This window comes from Arabidopsis lyrata (assembly GCF_000004255.2).
Source record: "Arabidopsis lyrata subsp. lyrata unplaced genomic scaffold ARALYscaffold_8, whole genome shotgun sequence".
Classification (NCBI taxonomy): Eukaryota; Viridiplantae; Streptophyta; class Magnoliopsida; order Brassicales; family Brassicaceae; genus Arabidopsis; species Arabidopsis lyrata.
The window spans coordinates 3,232,711-3,246,684 of NW_003302548.1; the positions used below are offsets into that span (position 1 = coordinate 3,232,711).

The following is a 13,974-nucleotide window of genomic DNA, read 5'->3' on the forward strand; positions in this document are numbered from 1 at the left end:
CCATTATATATACATAAAACTAATATTTAAAACTATTTACATATTTACTTTATATAAAATAATTTTTGAACAAAAATGTTTACTTATAAATTTAAATCTCTAAACCAAAAATTCAATTATTATATATATTCAAAATTAAAAGAGCAATTCCAAATTGCTAAAAATTAAAATTCCAAACCCTATATTATAAACTCTAAACCTTTAACTTTTATACGATTATACTTCAAAACTAAATCAAAAACTATGAAACCAATATTTACAAAAAAAACAAACTAATGAAGGTTTCTCATTGGCTATTCCATAGTGACAAGGATTGGTCTTTGGCTTATCCTCCACCATTGATAACTTTAAATCTAACGGATTAAATCTTCTCCTTCTTTTCTTTTTGTGTGGTCAAAACTTCTCCTCCTTATCTTCGTTCTTCTCTTTCTCCTTCGTTCTTCTCTTCGTCGTTCACTCTAAAAATAAAATCAATCTCTATAACAAATCCAAATCCAACGGAGCAAGGTACCAATAGAATAAAACGATTGTGAGAAAGAGGAGACGAACATGATACGAGGAATCATGAGGGGAAGAGGCAAAGACGTATCGGCGTCGTCGTTGCCGTCATCAGCTAATCTAAAAATCGTGAAATCGTGGAACATGAGAGGATGGAACAACGAATTCATCTTGTTTCAACATAGTTCTTTTCGTTTTCAAGGTTAGATTTACATAATTTTTGGAGAAATTTGAATTTCTTTTTGTTTTTTTTTTTGCTCTAACTGGTACGATTTCTCTCTCAGATCTGTCTCCGAACGCGATTTCATGATGTAATCTCCGGTTTTCTGAAGAAGCGACGAGGGGGAGAACCTCAAAGGGAAAAGAGAAGAAACAGAGAAAGGGGAGAGGGAGAAGCAAAGGAAACCATGAAAGAAGAAAGGAAGAGAGGAGGCGCAAGTTCTCTCCGCCGCCACGTTTTCCGATCTCCCTCACTTTCTTATTCGCCGTCTCGTTGCCTAACGAACTTGTCACCGACAATCTCTCCGCCGAACAAGAGAGGACGAAACAACAGCTGTATTTTATTTAATTAATTATTTAATAAGAAAACTTCACTTTTAATTAATTAATTAATTTAAAATATATATTTTTTTTTTATTTTTTTTTTATTTTAGAATAGCCACAGAAAACCACCATAACTAATAGCTACAAAGCTATAGATACAAATTTTTTGTATAACTATTTATAGCAATTTATGGTTATCAGACACAACTAAGTTTGTGATATTTCGTGGCTATAATAGACACAAATTTGATTGTGGTAAGTTCGTGGCTATTAGCCACAAATTTGATTGTGGCTAGTTTGTGGCAACTATTCCATGGATAGCCACGGGACCAAAAAAGCTACAACCCTATAGACACAAGTCCTTTTTGTGGCTTTCCGATGCTATAGAGTATAGACAAAATAGCCACAAAATTTGAGACGTAGATACAAAAAAGTTTGTGGCTTTAGACAGTTTTTCTTGTAGTGGCGCGGCCAAAAGAACCAATAGAAGCAAGAACACAATCATTTTTGCCATCTCTCTTTCTTAATTTGCAAAATCTCTTGATTCAGTATTCTTATTAATATCCTTCCGCAAATGGCAAATAAAGACTAGTGGCTGGTGTACTGTAAAGACTGAAACAAAACATTTATTGCATTTCGAAGTAAACCCCACGGCTGGTTATGGACTGAATTATTTTAGATTTTGACAAAGTCCAAACCGAGGTGAAAATTATGGGATATACGACCAAATATTGATGAAATTTCAACGACGAAAATTTAAACACACGGCTTTTAGAATTCAAAATCATCTGCTATTCAAACTAATTGAGCACTAGTGCTACAAGTAATTATTTTTATTTTTTTTTGGTTTATATAATTTTGTATGTATTTGATCTGCATTTGAGTTAACTAATGGCGATTTTACACTATTTTTTATTTTTTATACTTTTGATGAATTGGCAAGTCTATAATTAACAAAATAAACGGCAAGTCTAGAAATTTTGTTGCATATGGAAGAACTCTATTCTTCTTGTTTTCTCGAAAGCATTAGATTTTCTGATGACCAATCTTATTATCACTCGATAATATTAAAAGACACAAGTTAAACTGACACTAAGTAGTTCATTTTTAGAAAGCCACTCCTATGAAAAACCGATACATGGACATATTCAAGTGTAAAGTTGATGGATCCGATCCCATTTGTGCTGGATCGATCCAGTTTGAATTTGTTTGCGATTTAAGCCAAATTAGAACCTTTTCTACCTAAGTTTCATGTTAAATCAATTTTTGAATCTAAATGACTGTACATATTTATAACACACTTTATAAGATGGAAGGATCAATCTAAATAGTTAAAATTGATTGTCCAACCAACTTTGCCAATTATTATCTTTTAATTTGTCCAATAAACAATTCATCACATGTATGAAGAAAATCAATATTTAAGTAAATTGTATGCATTGCTTATCAATATAATGATTCCAAAAATAACAACATAATCCATTCGTTTTCAAGAAATGTGGTCCCTCAAAGCCCCGGTGCGGGCGGCAACAACGAAGGTGGTGATGATGGAGAAGGCGAGGGAGGTATGTCTCTTTTCCTAGCTCGTTGGCTTGTTGATGATCGTACCGTGATCATCATTCTTCTCCATTCTGATTTTCAATCATAAAAAGTTAAGAATTATGTCTTTATAATATATATATATATATATTGAAATTAGCATAACAACCTAAAACTTATTATATATCTAGTCAAATAAAAGGTGTTAATCTGGTTTAGCTAAAACAAACCGAATTCTAAAGACTAAACTGAAAGGAAAAAAAGAATCAATTTGGTTTTATTATCTTATATATATCCAAACTAACAACAATCAAACCAAAGCTTAGCCACAAATTAGATTCAGCACCCTGGTTTTTTTTTTTAAACATTTTTCTGGAATTTATATTTTGGATATTTCAAGATTAAACTACTTTTAATTAAATAACGTATGTATAAATTATTGAAAAATACGAATTAAAAAAATTTGGATAAATATTATTAGAACCAGCTCTAACCGATTTGTGGGAGTGACTCTTGTGGTTGTGCAGAAGCAAGAGCATAGTTGATGGAGCATGGCACCAAAAGAACCACTAGAACCAAGAAAATTCCTAAATTCTTTGCCATCTCTTTTTTCTTCATTTGCTAAACCTTTTGATTCAACTAACACTCATATTTATGTGCCTGCGTGAATGGTTTAAGCTCCAACGAAGACAAGTTCACCATAACATTTATTGCATTATCAATTAGTTTCGGTTTTTCCGGGTGAAACATTTATTGCTTATGATGTCAGTGTAGAATTTGGCATAGTCTAAAGAAAACCAAAACTTGATGAATAGTCCACGAAGAATATCTAAAACACGGCTATAAATCAAAATCAGGAGTTGCTAGTTTTTTATTTCTTTAATCATAAATGAAAAGAATATGATCAATATAATAATTTTAAAAAAAATTTATCTTGAAGTCGGCTAGAATATCGCGGATTAGGATAATTTTCTTATTCTTCGGAGTTTTTTGGAAGACTTCCTGATTTGAGTTGATCCTTCGAGATTCTTCCTTATCATTTCCGGGTATATCGGAAATGATCCTTCTTTTTCGGAAATGGTGCCTTGCTTGGAAGTGGTACTTTGAAGATGAATATTTACTAAGTCTTTGCCTCGGGTGTATCACGTTCTTTCCTCGGGTAATTCAGAAGCTGATTAGTGTTTGGCTCGGAGATAAGAGAGGCGCGGCTCGGGCTTCCGAGGAAAATCGGCTCTGTCACACGGAGGAAACGGCTCGGGCGTCCTGGCGTGAACCGGCTCGGGCACTCGAAGAGCCGGTTTGGGTTTCCGAGCTTGCCTGTGGATCCTGAGGTAGGCGTTTCCCGAGGCGCCGGGCACGTTGCCCCGAGGCGAATGACTTTCTACACCGAGGTGAATGGCTTGCTGCACCGAGGTGATTGATATACTTCCCCGAGGTGTCTTCAAAAGCTCCAAAGTTTGGCTCGGTGCTAAGAGATGAAATCCGACCCCAACAGTTAGCCCCCAGCTCGTTAACTTGAAGGGCAAGTGACGAGATTCACGATTGTTAGTCCGAGCAGTTTTAAACTTTGTTCCGAGCCTTTCCTTGTATGCCGCTTAGGCTTTCCATGTTTTAAAGACGGTTTGTGTGCTTCGGTGATTCGTATTCTCCCGTCGATTCAAATTCCCTTGACGTTTCGTCTTCTTCTAACGTGTGACGGTTGAGTTCCCTTCTCGAGAAGCGAAAAAGTCTTTGATGATTCCCGAGGTTCGTGCGGATGCAAAGCATCTTAATATTGTTCACACGCACCCGACGCGCCTGAGATTTGGGCGGATGCAAAATATTCTTAAATTCGTGTGTACCCGACGCGCCAAAGCATTCTATAAATATCCGACTCCTATTTCATTTTCTCACTTCGCAATCTGCAAGGAAAAATTCTAAGGTTCGCTTCTCTCTGATCTTGATCTCTTTACTTTCCTTTGCTCCATTTTATTTTCCGTCGTTTCTCCACCGTGCTAGATCTTAGATTTGGTTTTTCCGATTTCAAAATCTTGTCTCTCCGATTCCTTCCAATTTACCCGAGCCAAAAGATGTCACTTTCCGATTCGAGCGATTCATCCCGAGGCAGAAACATTCCCGTTCATGAAAGGAAGATGGTTTGGAGCAGTCCCTCGGAAGGACCCGAGGCTAGTCTTTTAGATCGCTCCGAGCCGAACGGAGATAGCACAGCGGAATCGTCTTCCGAGGGCCGAGATTCGAGCCGATTTGTGGCTCGGGAAGACTCAATTGCGAACGTGGCTCGGGATGAAGAGTTGCCTGATGACCCCGAGGCGACGTTAAACGAGAGGAGGATGCGTCCTCCGGCTACGGATGAACCTGGGGGTTCTCGCTGGAAGGACGTTCCCGAACCGTCTTTGCTCCCTGTTAAGGCCGAGGCGATTCATTATGACTCCGACGCGGAGGCCAGAATGCTTTGGGCCAGGCTGCAAGCGGCCAAGGCTCAGCAGCAGAAGATTGAATGAGCCAGAAAGTGAAAGGCCTGACCTGCTGGTCTACGCTATCACCGAGGACTCCCTTAGAGATTGAGAGCTCGGTTCGGTTCAGTGAAGGAGTCACTCTGAGGCTTCCAACCCCGAGCGAACGAGCTGACAATCCTCCAGCGGGGTTCTTCACGTTGTACGAGGGGTTTTTTCATTTCTGCTTTCTGTGGTTCCCTCTCCCGAGGCTAATCGTTGAATACTTATGGTCGTACAAAATTGCGTTAGCTCAGATCTCGACTCGCGGGTTGCGACACCTTGTCGGGATCTTGGTGAGGAGTTTCGAGGCGGATAAAACCTTATCCCTCGGGCATTTGAGGAATTTTCTAGAAATTCGTCGTAACCCGGGTCCCTTAGAAAGATATTACATCTCGCCGAGTAAGAATAAAAAGATCATCGGTGGGTTCCCGAGCAAAGATGAGAAGTATACTGATCACTTTTTCTTTGTCGCGATAGATGAAGACTCTGTCCCCGAGGACTGCCTTGATAAAATTGTTGCGAAATGGGGCATAATTGGTAGTTTATCCGAAGCGTTTGAGTTTTCTTTTGTTGAGACTTGATCGATTTATTCTAACCCCATTTGCTTTTATTTTCAGATCGTAACCCAACGTTCCTCGAGTTCATCCCCGAAGACCTTTTAGAAACTCACGAGGAGTTGGCTTCCCGGAAGTGTCACTGGACCAAACACTTTACACTCAAAAGGGTCGAGAAAGCGCTGAGACTACTCCGCGGCGTGTCCTCCTCATCATCATCATCCTCTTCGGATCACCGATTAAGCGGCTTCATGGAGATGCAGAAGGCAAAGATGACGCTGAGGGAGAAAAAAGCTGGTGAGAGGGAAGCGGCCGAGGAGAAAAGAGCCCTCGAGGCGATTTTCAAACCTTTGACCGAGGGGTCTGAAAGGCCCGAGGCGTCCGATCTGCCCGAGGCGGCTAGCAGGCCCGAGGTGGTTAGTGGCCCCGAAGGATCTGGGATTGATCTAGCTGTTACTTCGGCTCCTCCCGAAGCGGCCGACGACGTCCCAGCTGGGGACAGTGGAGTTCGAGCTCCCGTAGTTGAACATACCGAAGTCGTGGTTGGCTTGGCTGCTGGTAGACAGGCTAAGTCTAAAGGAAAACGTCCTCGGGGCGAGCACTCTACTGATAAGAGGAAGAAGTCGAAGAGCGATCACAGTAGCTCTCGGCCGATTTACAAGGACAGGGTGGCTTCGGCCAACCTTGTTGCTTCGTGTGCATGGCCGCTGCTGACGGCGCCTGAGAATTTGGCCGAGGCAGAAAAATACGCTGAGACTTCGGCCAACTATCTAAAGGTAATTGTTCTTTGAACTTCTTGTTTCGAAGCACTTTAGTTCCTAACACGTTTTGCCATTTTATTCCCAGGCTTTCTCCTCGATGAACACGCTGGTTCGTTCTTACGAGTCCACGAATCGCCAGCACAAAGCTGCCAACGAGCAGTTCGAGATAGCCCTCGGGGAATCGGAGAGGAGAGTAACCGAGGCGACTGCAGCGAGGCAAAAGGCCGAGGCTTTGGTCGCGGCTGAGCAAGAAGCAAGGCAGAAGGATGCCGAGGAGAATGCTCGAATTCGGCAGAAAGCCGAAGCGGAGATTGAGCGCCTCAACCGCCTGCTTGCCGAGGAGAAGTCTCTTCGGGAGGCCGAGGTTTCCCGAGCCAGGAAAGCTGCCAAAAGGGAGGTTACTGAAGAGTTTGCCAAGCAGATCAAAACGATCGAGGCGAAGCTGGAACAGTTTGACCAGGTCGCCGACCGGTACATGTACTTCTCCTAGGCTAAAGCTAACGCCGAGCTGATTGCCGAGCTTGAGGGGGGCAAGACGATTGAGGACGAAAAGAAAGAGGTGGAGGCGTGGAAAGAAGAGTTTGGGGACGCCGAGGTGGAGTATTCTCAGCTCGCGGTCGAGCTGCTCGGAACTTTGAAGATTCCTCCGGTGTCGCCCGACTCCGCTCACGATAGCCTTGGGAACAGGTCGGTGGAAGGTGAAGTGATCGAAGTTGGAGTTATCGATCAAGCAGGGACGAACCTGGGCTCCGAGGCTGCACTTGTTCCAGACGAGGAGCAGGACAAGTGATCCCGAGGCGTCCTTTTTTTTTTGTTTTTAGGACTTGTTTTGATTCATTTTTTTTTTTTGTAAAACTTATGCCTGGACGGCTTTATCCATCTGAATGCGTGTTCCTTTAAATACTTGAATTGTTTTGTTCATTTTGAGATGTTTCCGAAGTAAATTCGGTACCAGTGTTAAGTAACTGGGTTTCGTAAATATGGCTTGTTCGTCGAGAAGTTAGTCTTTTCCGAGCCGTTTTAACTTCCGAGCCAAAAACGAAAAGAATCGTGCACCAGTGTTAAGTTAATTGGGTTTTAGTAAAGATGATTTTCGGTTAAGTAGAAGTTAACTTTCAGGATTATTTTAACTTCTGAACTGTGACGATGAATAGCGTACCAGTGTTAAGGTAACTGGGTTTCGGTCGTGTGGGACTAATCTTTATCGGTTGTGACCCGAGCCGATATAGTCGATTGCCAGTGCTTAGAAGGGAACTGGGGTACCAGTGTCGAAGTCGATTGGGTTTTCTGAAGACAATTTCTTTATGGCAAGATATCTCCGACCGAATTGTCTTGAATGCTTATATAGCGCGCTGTAACCGAAGCGGTGAAATGAGCTCTCTGTTCGTGGACGTGGCCATCGTCCGAACGAACTGTCGGCTTTGTGGGTCGATAAGAAGACCGTAAAAGTTCCAGGGATGAATTTCGGGATAGATGTCGAGGTGGATAAAATTGAAAATCCGAAGGGTAAAACTTAGAGAGAATTCTGTTAAAAAGTTCAGTGGGAGTATATGTATACGGACCCACTCCCCCCCTTTTTTAATTAGGGGGGTAGCTGAACTCGTCCGAGGACGAGCTGCCTACGTACCCTTTTCAGGGATCAAGCCACCCCGTAGTTCAAGTATAGGCGTACCTTAGGTTCTTAGCGATAATATTTCCTTAGATGCATTGCGTTCCAGGATCTAGGAACCGCTTTGCCGTTCATGTTGATGAGTTCGTAGACGCCGGGACAGATCACCTTTGCGATCGTGTAAGGTCCTTCCCAATTCGCGCCGAGCTTACCTGCGTTCTGTTCGGCGGTATTCTGGAAAACTTTGCGCAGTACGAGATCTCCTTCGTGGAAGCGGCGATGCTTAACGTGAGAAATGTAGTACCGAGCTGTAGCATTCTGATAGTTCTGCATACGGACCAAAGCTGAATCTCTTCTTTCGTCGATTAAGTCCAGTTCGTCCAGCATCATCTGAGTATTGGAATTTTCCTGCTCGGGGAGCAAACGTCTTCTTATTCCGAGGATCTCGGCTTCTTATTCCGTAGACGAGGGCAAAAGGTGTTTCTCTTGTGGCCCGCCGCGGCGTTGTTCTGTGCGACCATAGTACTCCTTCCAATTCGTCGGCCCAGTGGCCTTTCTTCGCGTCGAGGCGCTTCTTTATTCCGTCGAGAATCGTCTTGTTTGCTGCTTCCGCCTGTCCGTTTCCCTGAGGATACCGAGGCGTAGACTTGCTGAGGCGAATTCCCCATTTCTCACAGAATCCTTCGAATCGAGCCGAAATGAACTGCGATCCGTTGTCTGTAACGATCTCGTAAGGTATCCCGTGGCGTCATATGATGTTCTTCCAGACGAAGTTCTCGACCTGTGCGTCTTTGATGCTGGCATAGGAATCCGCTTCGATTCATTTGGAGAAGTAGTCTGTTAGTACGAGGACGAGTTTCTTCTGCTTGGAGTTGTGTAGAGGTCCGATAATGTCCATGGACCAGCGCATGAAGGGGTAAGGCGAGGTGATGGAAGAGAGGAGCTCGGCGGGCTAATGAATGGTTGGTGCGTGCCTCTGGCATTTGTCGCAACGTTGAGAAAAATTCTCGCAATCTTTGACCATCGTCGGCCAAAAATATCCGTGGCGTTTGATTTTTATGGCTAGGGCTCTCCCGCCAGAATGATTCCCACAAGATCCGCCGTGTACTTCTTCCATGACTCTTCGAGCTTCGTTTCCTTCGACACAGATAAGGAGTGGTCCGGAGAATCGCCATTTAAAGAGTTCTCCGTCGATCAGAGTATACCGCGCTGCTTTTGCCTTTAGCGCCCATTTTTCAGCAGGAACTTCTCCATCTGGTATGTAACTTCTTATGGCTCCGATCCATTTGGCGTCGCTTCCGTATTCAGGCTCGGTCGCGTCTGTAGTTTGCTGGTCTAGCAGTTCGATGTCCATTTCTTCCGGTTCTTCCGTCTCCCGAGCTGTTAGAACTTGATCCTTGCTACTATCTTCAATGCTCGGCTTTTCGATGAACTCGACCGGTATGATCCTCTTCAGATTTGGGTCGGAGGTTGAAGCTAAAGCCGCTAAGGCGTCGGCCGATGTGTTCTCGCCTCGCGGGATTCTGGTTAACTCGAATTCTTCGAACTGTTTTGCCAGGTCTTGCGTGAGAGCCAGATACGCTTCCATTCGTTCATCGCGAGCCGTGTATTCTCCGTTAAATTGATTGGCCACGAGCTGGGAGTCGCAGAAAGCTCGTAGCTTGTTGATCTTAAGTCCCCGAGCCAGCTTCAGCCCTGCTATCAGTGCTTCGTATTTTGCTACGTTGTTAGTCGCGTCAAAATTTAACCGAAAAGATTGCTCGAGGATTTCACCTTCCGGTGATGCTAAGCGGATCCCGATGCCAGAACCTTGTTTCGAAGATGATCCGTCGACGTGGAGGGTCCAAATGGCGTCGGGCGACTCTTCTCGGGCTTTTTCTGTTGGCAGTTCGATGATAAAGTCGGCGAGAACCTGAGATTTTGCGCACGTTTTGTTCCTATATTTGATGTCGTACTCACTGAGTTCCACCGCCCATTTGGCCAGGCGTCCCAACTGGCTCGGACTATGCAAGATAGTTCGGAGTGATACAGGCGCCATAACGACAATTGAGTGAGATTGGAAATACGGCCGTAGCTTCCGAGCTGACATTACTACGGCGAGGGCGAGCTTTTCAGTTTGCGGATAGCGTGTTTCCGCGTCGGTGAAAGTTTGTGAGACATAGAATATTGGTTTCTGTTCTCCTCTGTCTTCTCTAACGATGACTCCGCTTATTGATGTATCTGAGACGGCGATATACAGAAATAACGGCTCGCCCGGGATTGGTGTCGCTAACACCGGTGGGTTAGCTAGATACTTCTTCAGTTTCTGGAAGGCTTCTTCACAACGATCGGTCCATTCGAACTTCTTGTTTCCACGTAGAGTGTCGTAGAAAGCCAAGCATTTGTCAGTAGACCGTGAGATGAATCGGTTCAGGGCTGCGACTCTCCCGGTGAGGCAGTGAACTTCGCGTTTGTTCTGCGGTGAGGGCATGTTCAGTAGGGCATCGATTTGCTTTGGATTCGCCTCGATGCCTTGGTTGGTTACGAGATATCCTAGGAACTCACCCGACTTTACCGCGAAACGACATTTTGCCGGGTTGAGCTTCATGTTGTGCTTGTTGAGCTGGCGAAAACAGTCGCGTAGATGGGCTATGTGGTCGTTTTCTACGAGGGATTTGACTAGCATGTCGTCGATGTAAACTTCCATCGTTTTCCCGAGCTGCTCAGAGAACATCCTGTTGACGAGCCGTTGGTATGTCACGCCAGCGTTCTTGAGTCTAAAGGGCATTACTTTGTAACAGTAGATACCTCGGTCTGTGATAAAGGCTGTCTTCTCGCGATCGTCAGGGTGCATGAGAATCTGGTTGTATCCCGCAAAAGCATCCATGAACGATAGCAACTTATTTCCCGCAGTTGCTTCTACTAAACGATCGATATATGGGAGCGGAAAACTGTCTTTAGGACATGCTTTGTTCAGATCGGTGAAGTCGACGCAAACTCTCCACTTGCCGTTCTTCTTTTTAACCACGACGGGGTTCGCTAACCAGTCTGGATACCTTGCTTCGGAGATTGAACCGATCTTCAGGAGTTTTTCTACTTCTGCATTTACGGCATCAGCGCGATCCCGACCCAATTTCCTTCGCTTCTACTTGATGGGCTTGAAAGATGGGTCAACATTCAGCTCGTGGCAGATTACGTCGATGCTTACTCCGGGTAGATCTTCAGCCGACCAGGCGAAGGTGTTAATGTTCTCCTTGAGGAATAAGATGAGCTCGGTCTTGATCTCCTCGGATAAGTCGCTGCCGATTTCCACGCACCGTTCAGGCCGTTCCTCGTCGAGGTTAATGGAGATTACAGGATCCGAGGTAGGCTTCTTCTCCTCGCGTGCCTCCTCGATCTGTAATTGCTATAACTGTATAGATATAGCCTTCTCTTCGCTCCGGCCAAGTTTCGATTTTTTGTGGTCAGCTTCGGCCTTAGCTTCAGTGACCGGGTTTCGGAGCTTGTGTGCTGCCATGAAGCACATCCGTGAATTTTTCTGACTTCCCCAAATCGTTTTCACGCCATTGGGGGTCGGGAATTTGTCACAGAGATGATACGTCGATGCGACAGCTCGCATTAGATTTAGCCACGGCGTCCCCATTATGACGTTGTAGATGGTAGGTTGATCGGTGACCGAGAAGTTGACTATCTTTGTCACCCCGCCGGCTCGGACTGGTAATTGGATGGTTCCAAGCGTCATTAAAGTTTCTCCTGAAAATCCGAGGACTGGCCTCGGGGTCGGAGTTACCTGTGACATGTCGATATTCATTTGTCAGAGCGTTTCGCGAAAGATCACGTCGATGGTGCTGCCGGTGTCGATTAATACTCGGTAAATATCATGGTCTCCTATCGCTAATGTGATGACGAGTGGATCGTTATGAGGCATGTCGAGCCCGTTCGTCTCGCTTTCCTCGAATGTGACCACGTCGTTGGGTCGGTCAAAGGGTCTGGCCCAGTTGCTAGGCGCCTCGGCTCGGCGTTGATATGCTTTGATCGCGGCTACGGTGTCGGGACAGTATGGAGATCCACCCATTATTGTGAGGACCTTTTGCCGCGTACCGTCTCGGTCTTCGTCCTGCGCCCCCTGGGTTCTTTTCTGAGACTCCTGGTTCCTTGGCTCGGGGTCTCTTCCCGGGTTGGTCTGTTCGGGCTCTGGCTCTGGCTCGAGGTCTTTAAGCGTGACGCTCGTCCCGAGCTCTCCTGCTAGGAATTTGGCTGCTAACTTAGCGCCGAGGCTCCGGCATCTCGAGGTGTGGTGGCCGAAGATTTTATGGTGCTCGCAATATTCTTGATCATTGCTTGGTGGCTGATCCCTTGTCCAGGTGAAGGACTCTCTTCCTCGTCCACGGCCTCGGCCTCTGCCGTGACCTCGGCCTCGGGGCGTGTCAATCTGGTAGTTATGGTATCCCAAAAAATTGCGCCCTTCGTGATGGGTATTCGTCCCGCTCTCACGCGTCTTCTTCTGGACCGGAGGTGTTGCTTGGGTCTTTTCAGCTCGAGGCGTTTGCTTCATCGGCTCATGCCTCTTTGCTAGCAGCGCCATCTCTTCATCATGGGCGACGAAATCCGAGGCTCGGTGCAGTGCGTCGCGAATTGTTGTTGGTTTAGACAGGTTCAACTCTTTCCTGAATTCTGACTTGTACCAGAGAGCTTTCTTCAAAGCCAAAAGGGCGGCTACATCTGTGATTCCTTTGACCTTGGCTAGCGTCGATTTGAAGGTTGTGAGGAAATCTCTTAACGGCTCGGTGGGCTGTTGAGATAGAGACCACATATCTGCGTCGGAGGTTCCGGGGTCGATGAGCACAGAGTATTGCTTGAGGAAAAGTGTCGACAGCTCGTCGAAACTTTCAATCGAGTTTCGTTCTAATCTTGAAAACCATTCTAAAGCGGGTCCCTTGAGATGTTCCACGAATAGTAAGCATAGACCAGCATCCTTCTCCCCGGGCTTGTACCTGGCTCGGGCCACGGATATCACGAACGATTTGATGTGACACTTCGGGTCGGTTGATCCGTTGTAAGAGTCGATTTTGAACTTCCCTAGATTGGACATCGTCGTTTCGGAAATTCTTTTGGTGAAAGGCGTATTCCGAGATTCTTCCAAAATTCGGTCGATGTTCGGTGCAGAGGATGAAACGCTATGTATCTGGGTTTTGACGAGCTTCATATCAGCTTCCGCCTTGGCTAGGGAGGCTCGGATCTTGCTGAGCTCGTCTTCTCTTTCGGATTCTTCAGCCCATCTTATGTTTTCCTCAGTCTCTTCGTCATCAGTGAGGTCGGTTCGTTCGACGGAGTTAGCTTCGGCTCAGGTACGCTCGTTTTGTGGATCGTCCGGCTCGTTTATCGGGTCCACTGCGTCTGGCTCGGTGGGATCATCCTGATCCTCGCGTCTGGCAGGATCGGCTCGGGTTGCAACTCTGGTGTTGTCGGTTGGCGTCGCGAATGTGAGCCTTGTTGGGTTGATGCCAGGCAAATCCCTCCGGGCTCGTAGCGGACGAGTCTGGAAACGCGCGGTTTTGTGTTGCCCACGGGATGTGATTTCGTCAATTTGCTGCGCCAAGGTCTTGTTAGCTTTCTCTTGGTCGTCAGCTTTCTTCTGGAATTTGACCATCATATCCTTCAGTTCGGCTAGGGTCGCTGAGATTGTCGGATCGGCCTGAGGATTCTGAGGGTTCGAAGGGTTAGGGTTTCCTCCGGCTGGTGGTATCTGGAGATCGTCTTCGTTCATCGTTCTTCGTAATCGAGCTCTGCGTCTTAGGGTAAGAGAATACTAAAGTATCCCCACAGACGGCGCCAAACTGTGGAAGTCGAAACTAACACAATCGAGATTTGTCTAGGGTTCTATTCTAGGGATACAATAAACGGGAATTCTCAAAGAACAACAGAACGGATTGAAACCAAAGATGGTGTTCTTGATTTTATTGATGAAAAGAGTAGTTTTGATCGTACAAGAGTTT

The 13,974-nt window shown here is 45.5% G+C and overlaps 1 protein-coding gene and 1 long non-coding RNA gene across 2 annotated transcripts; one reads left to right on the plus strand and one right to left on the minus strand.

Annotated features, from left to right (window-relative positions):
• The first annotated feature begins 378 nt into the window (after positions 1-378).
• Positions 379-1,119, plus strand: LOC9299641. Its single transcript, XR_002329255.1, has 2 exons — positions 379-700; positions 783-1,119. It is a non-coding gene; the product is annotated as an uncharacterized LOC9299641 (long non-coding RNA).
• Positions 1,120-2,442: 1,323 nt separating this feature from the next.
• LOC9299642 lies at positions 2,443-3,369 on the minus strand. The gene is made up of 2 exons (XM_002865311.2): positions 3,075-3,369; positions 2,443-2,672 (listed from the first exon to the last, which is right to left on the minus strand). Exons 1-2 carry the CDS (start codon positions 3,196-3,198, stop codon positions 2,548-2,550), a joined length of 249 nt encoding a protein of 82 aa, XP_002865357.2. The 5' UTR covers positions 3,199-3,369; the 3' UTR covers positions 2,443-2,547.
• Between the last annotated feature and the right edge of the window lie 10,605 nt (positions 3,370-13,974).

What these genes read in the sequence shown, in the direction of transcription:
- LOC9299642 (XM_002865311.2), bottom strand. Translation starts at nt 3,198, where the DNA reads ATGAAGAAAAAAGAGATGGCAAAGAATTTAGGAATTTTCTTGGTTCTA. An exon ending in AGAGTCACTCCCACAAATCG is followed by an intron (nt 2,673 to 3,074) that starts GTTAGAGCTGGT and finishes ATTGAAAATCAG; the next exon opens with AATGGAGAAGAATGATGATC.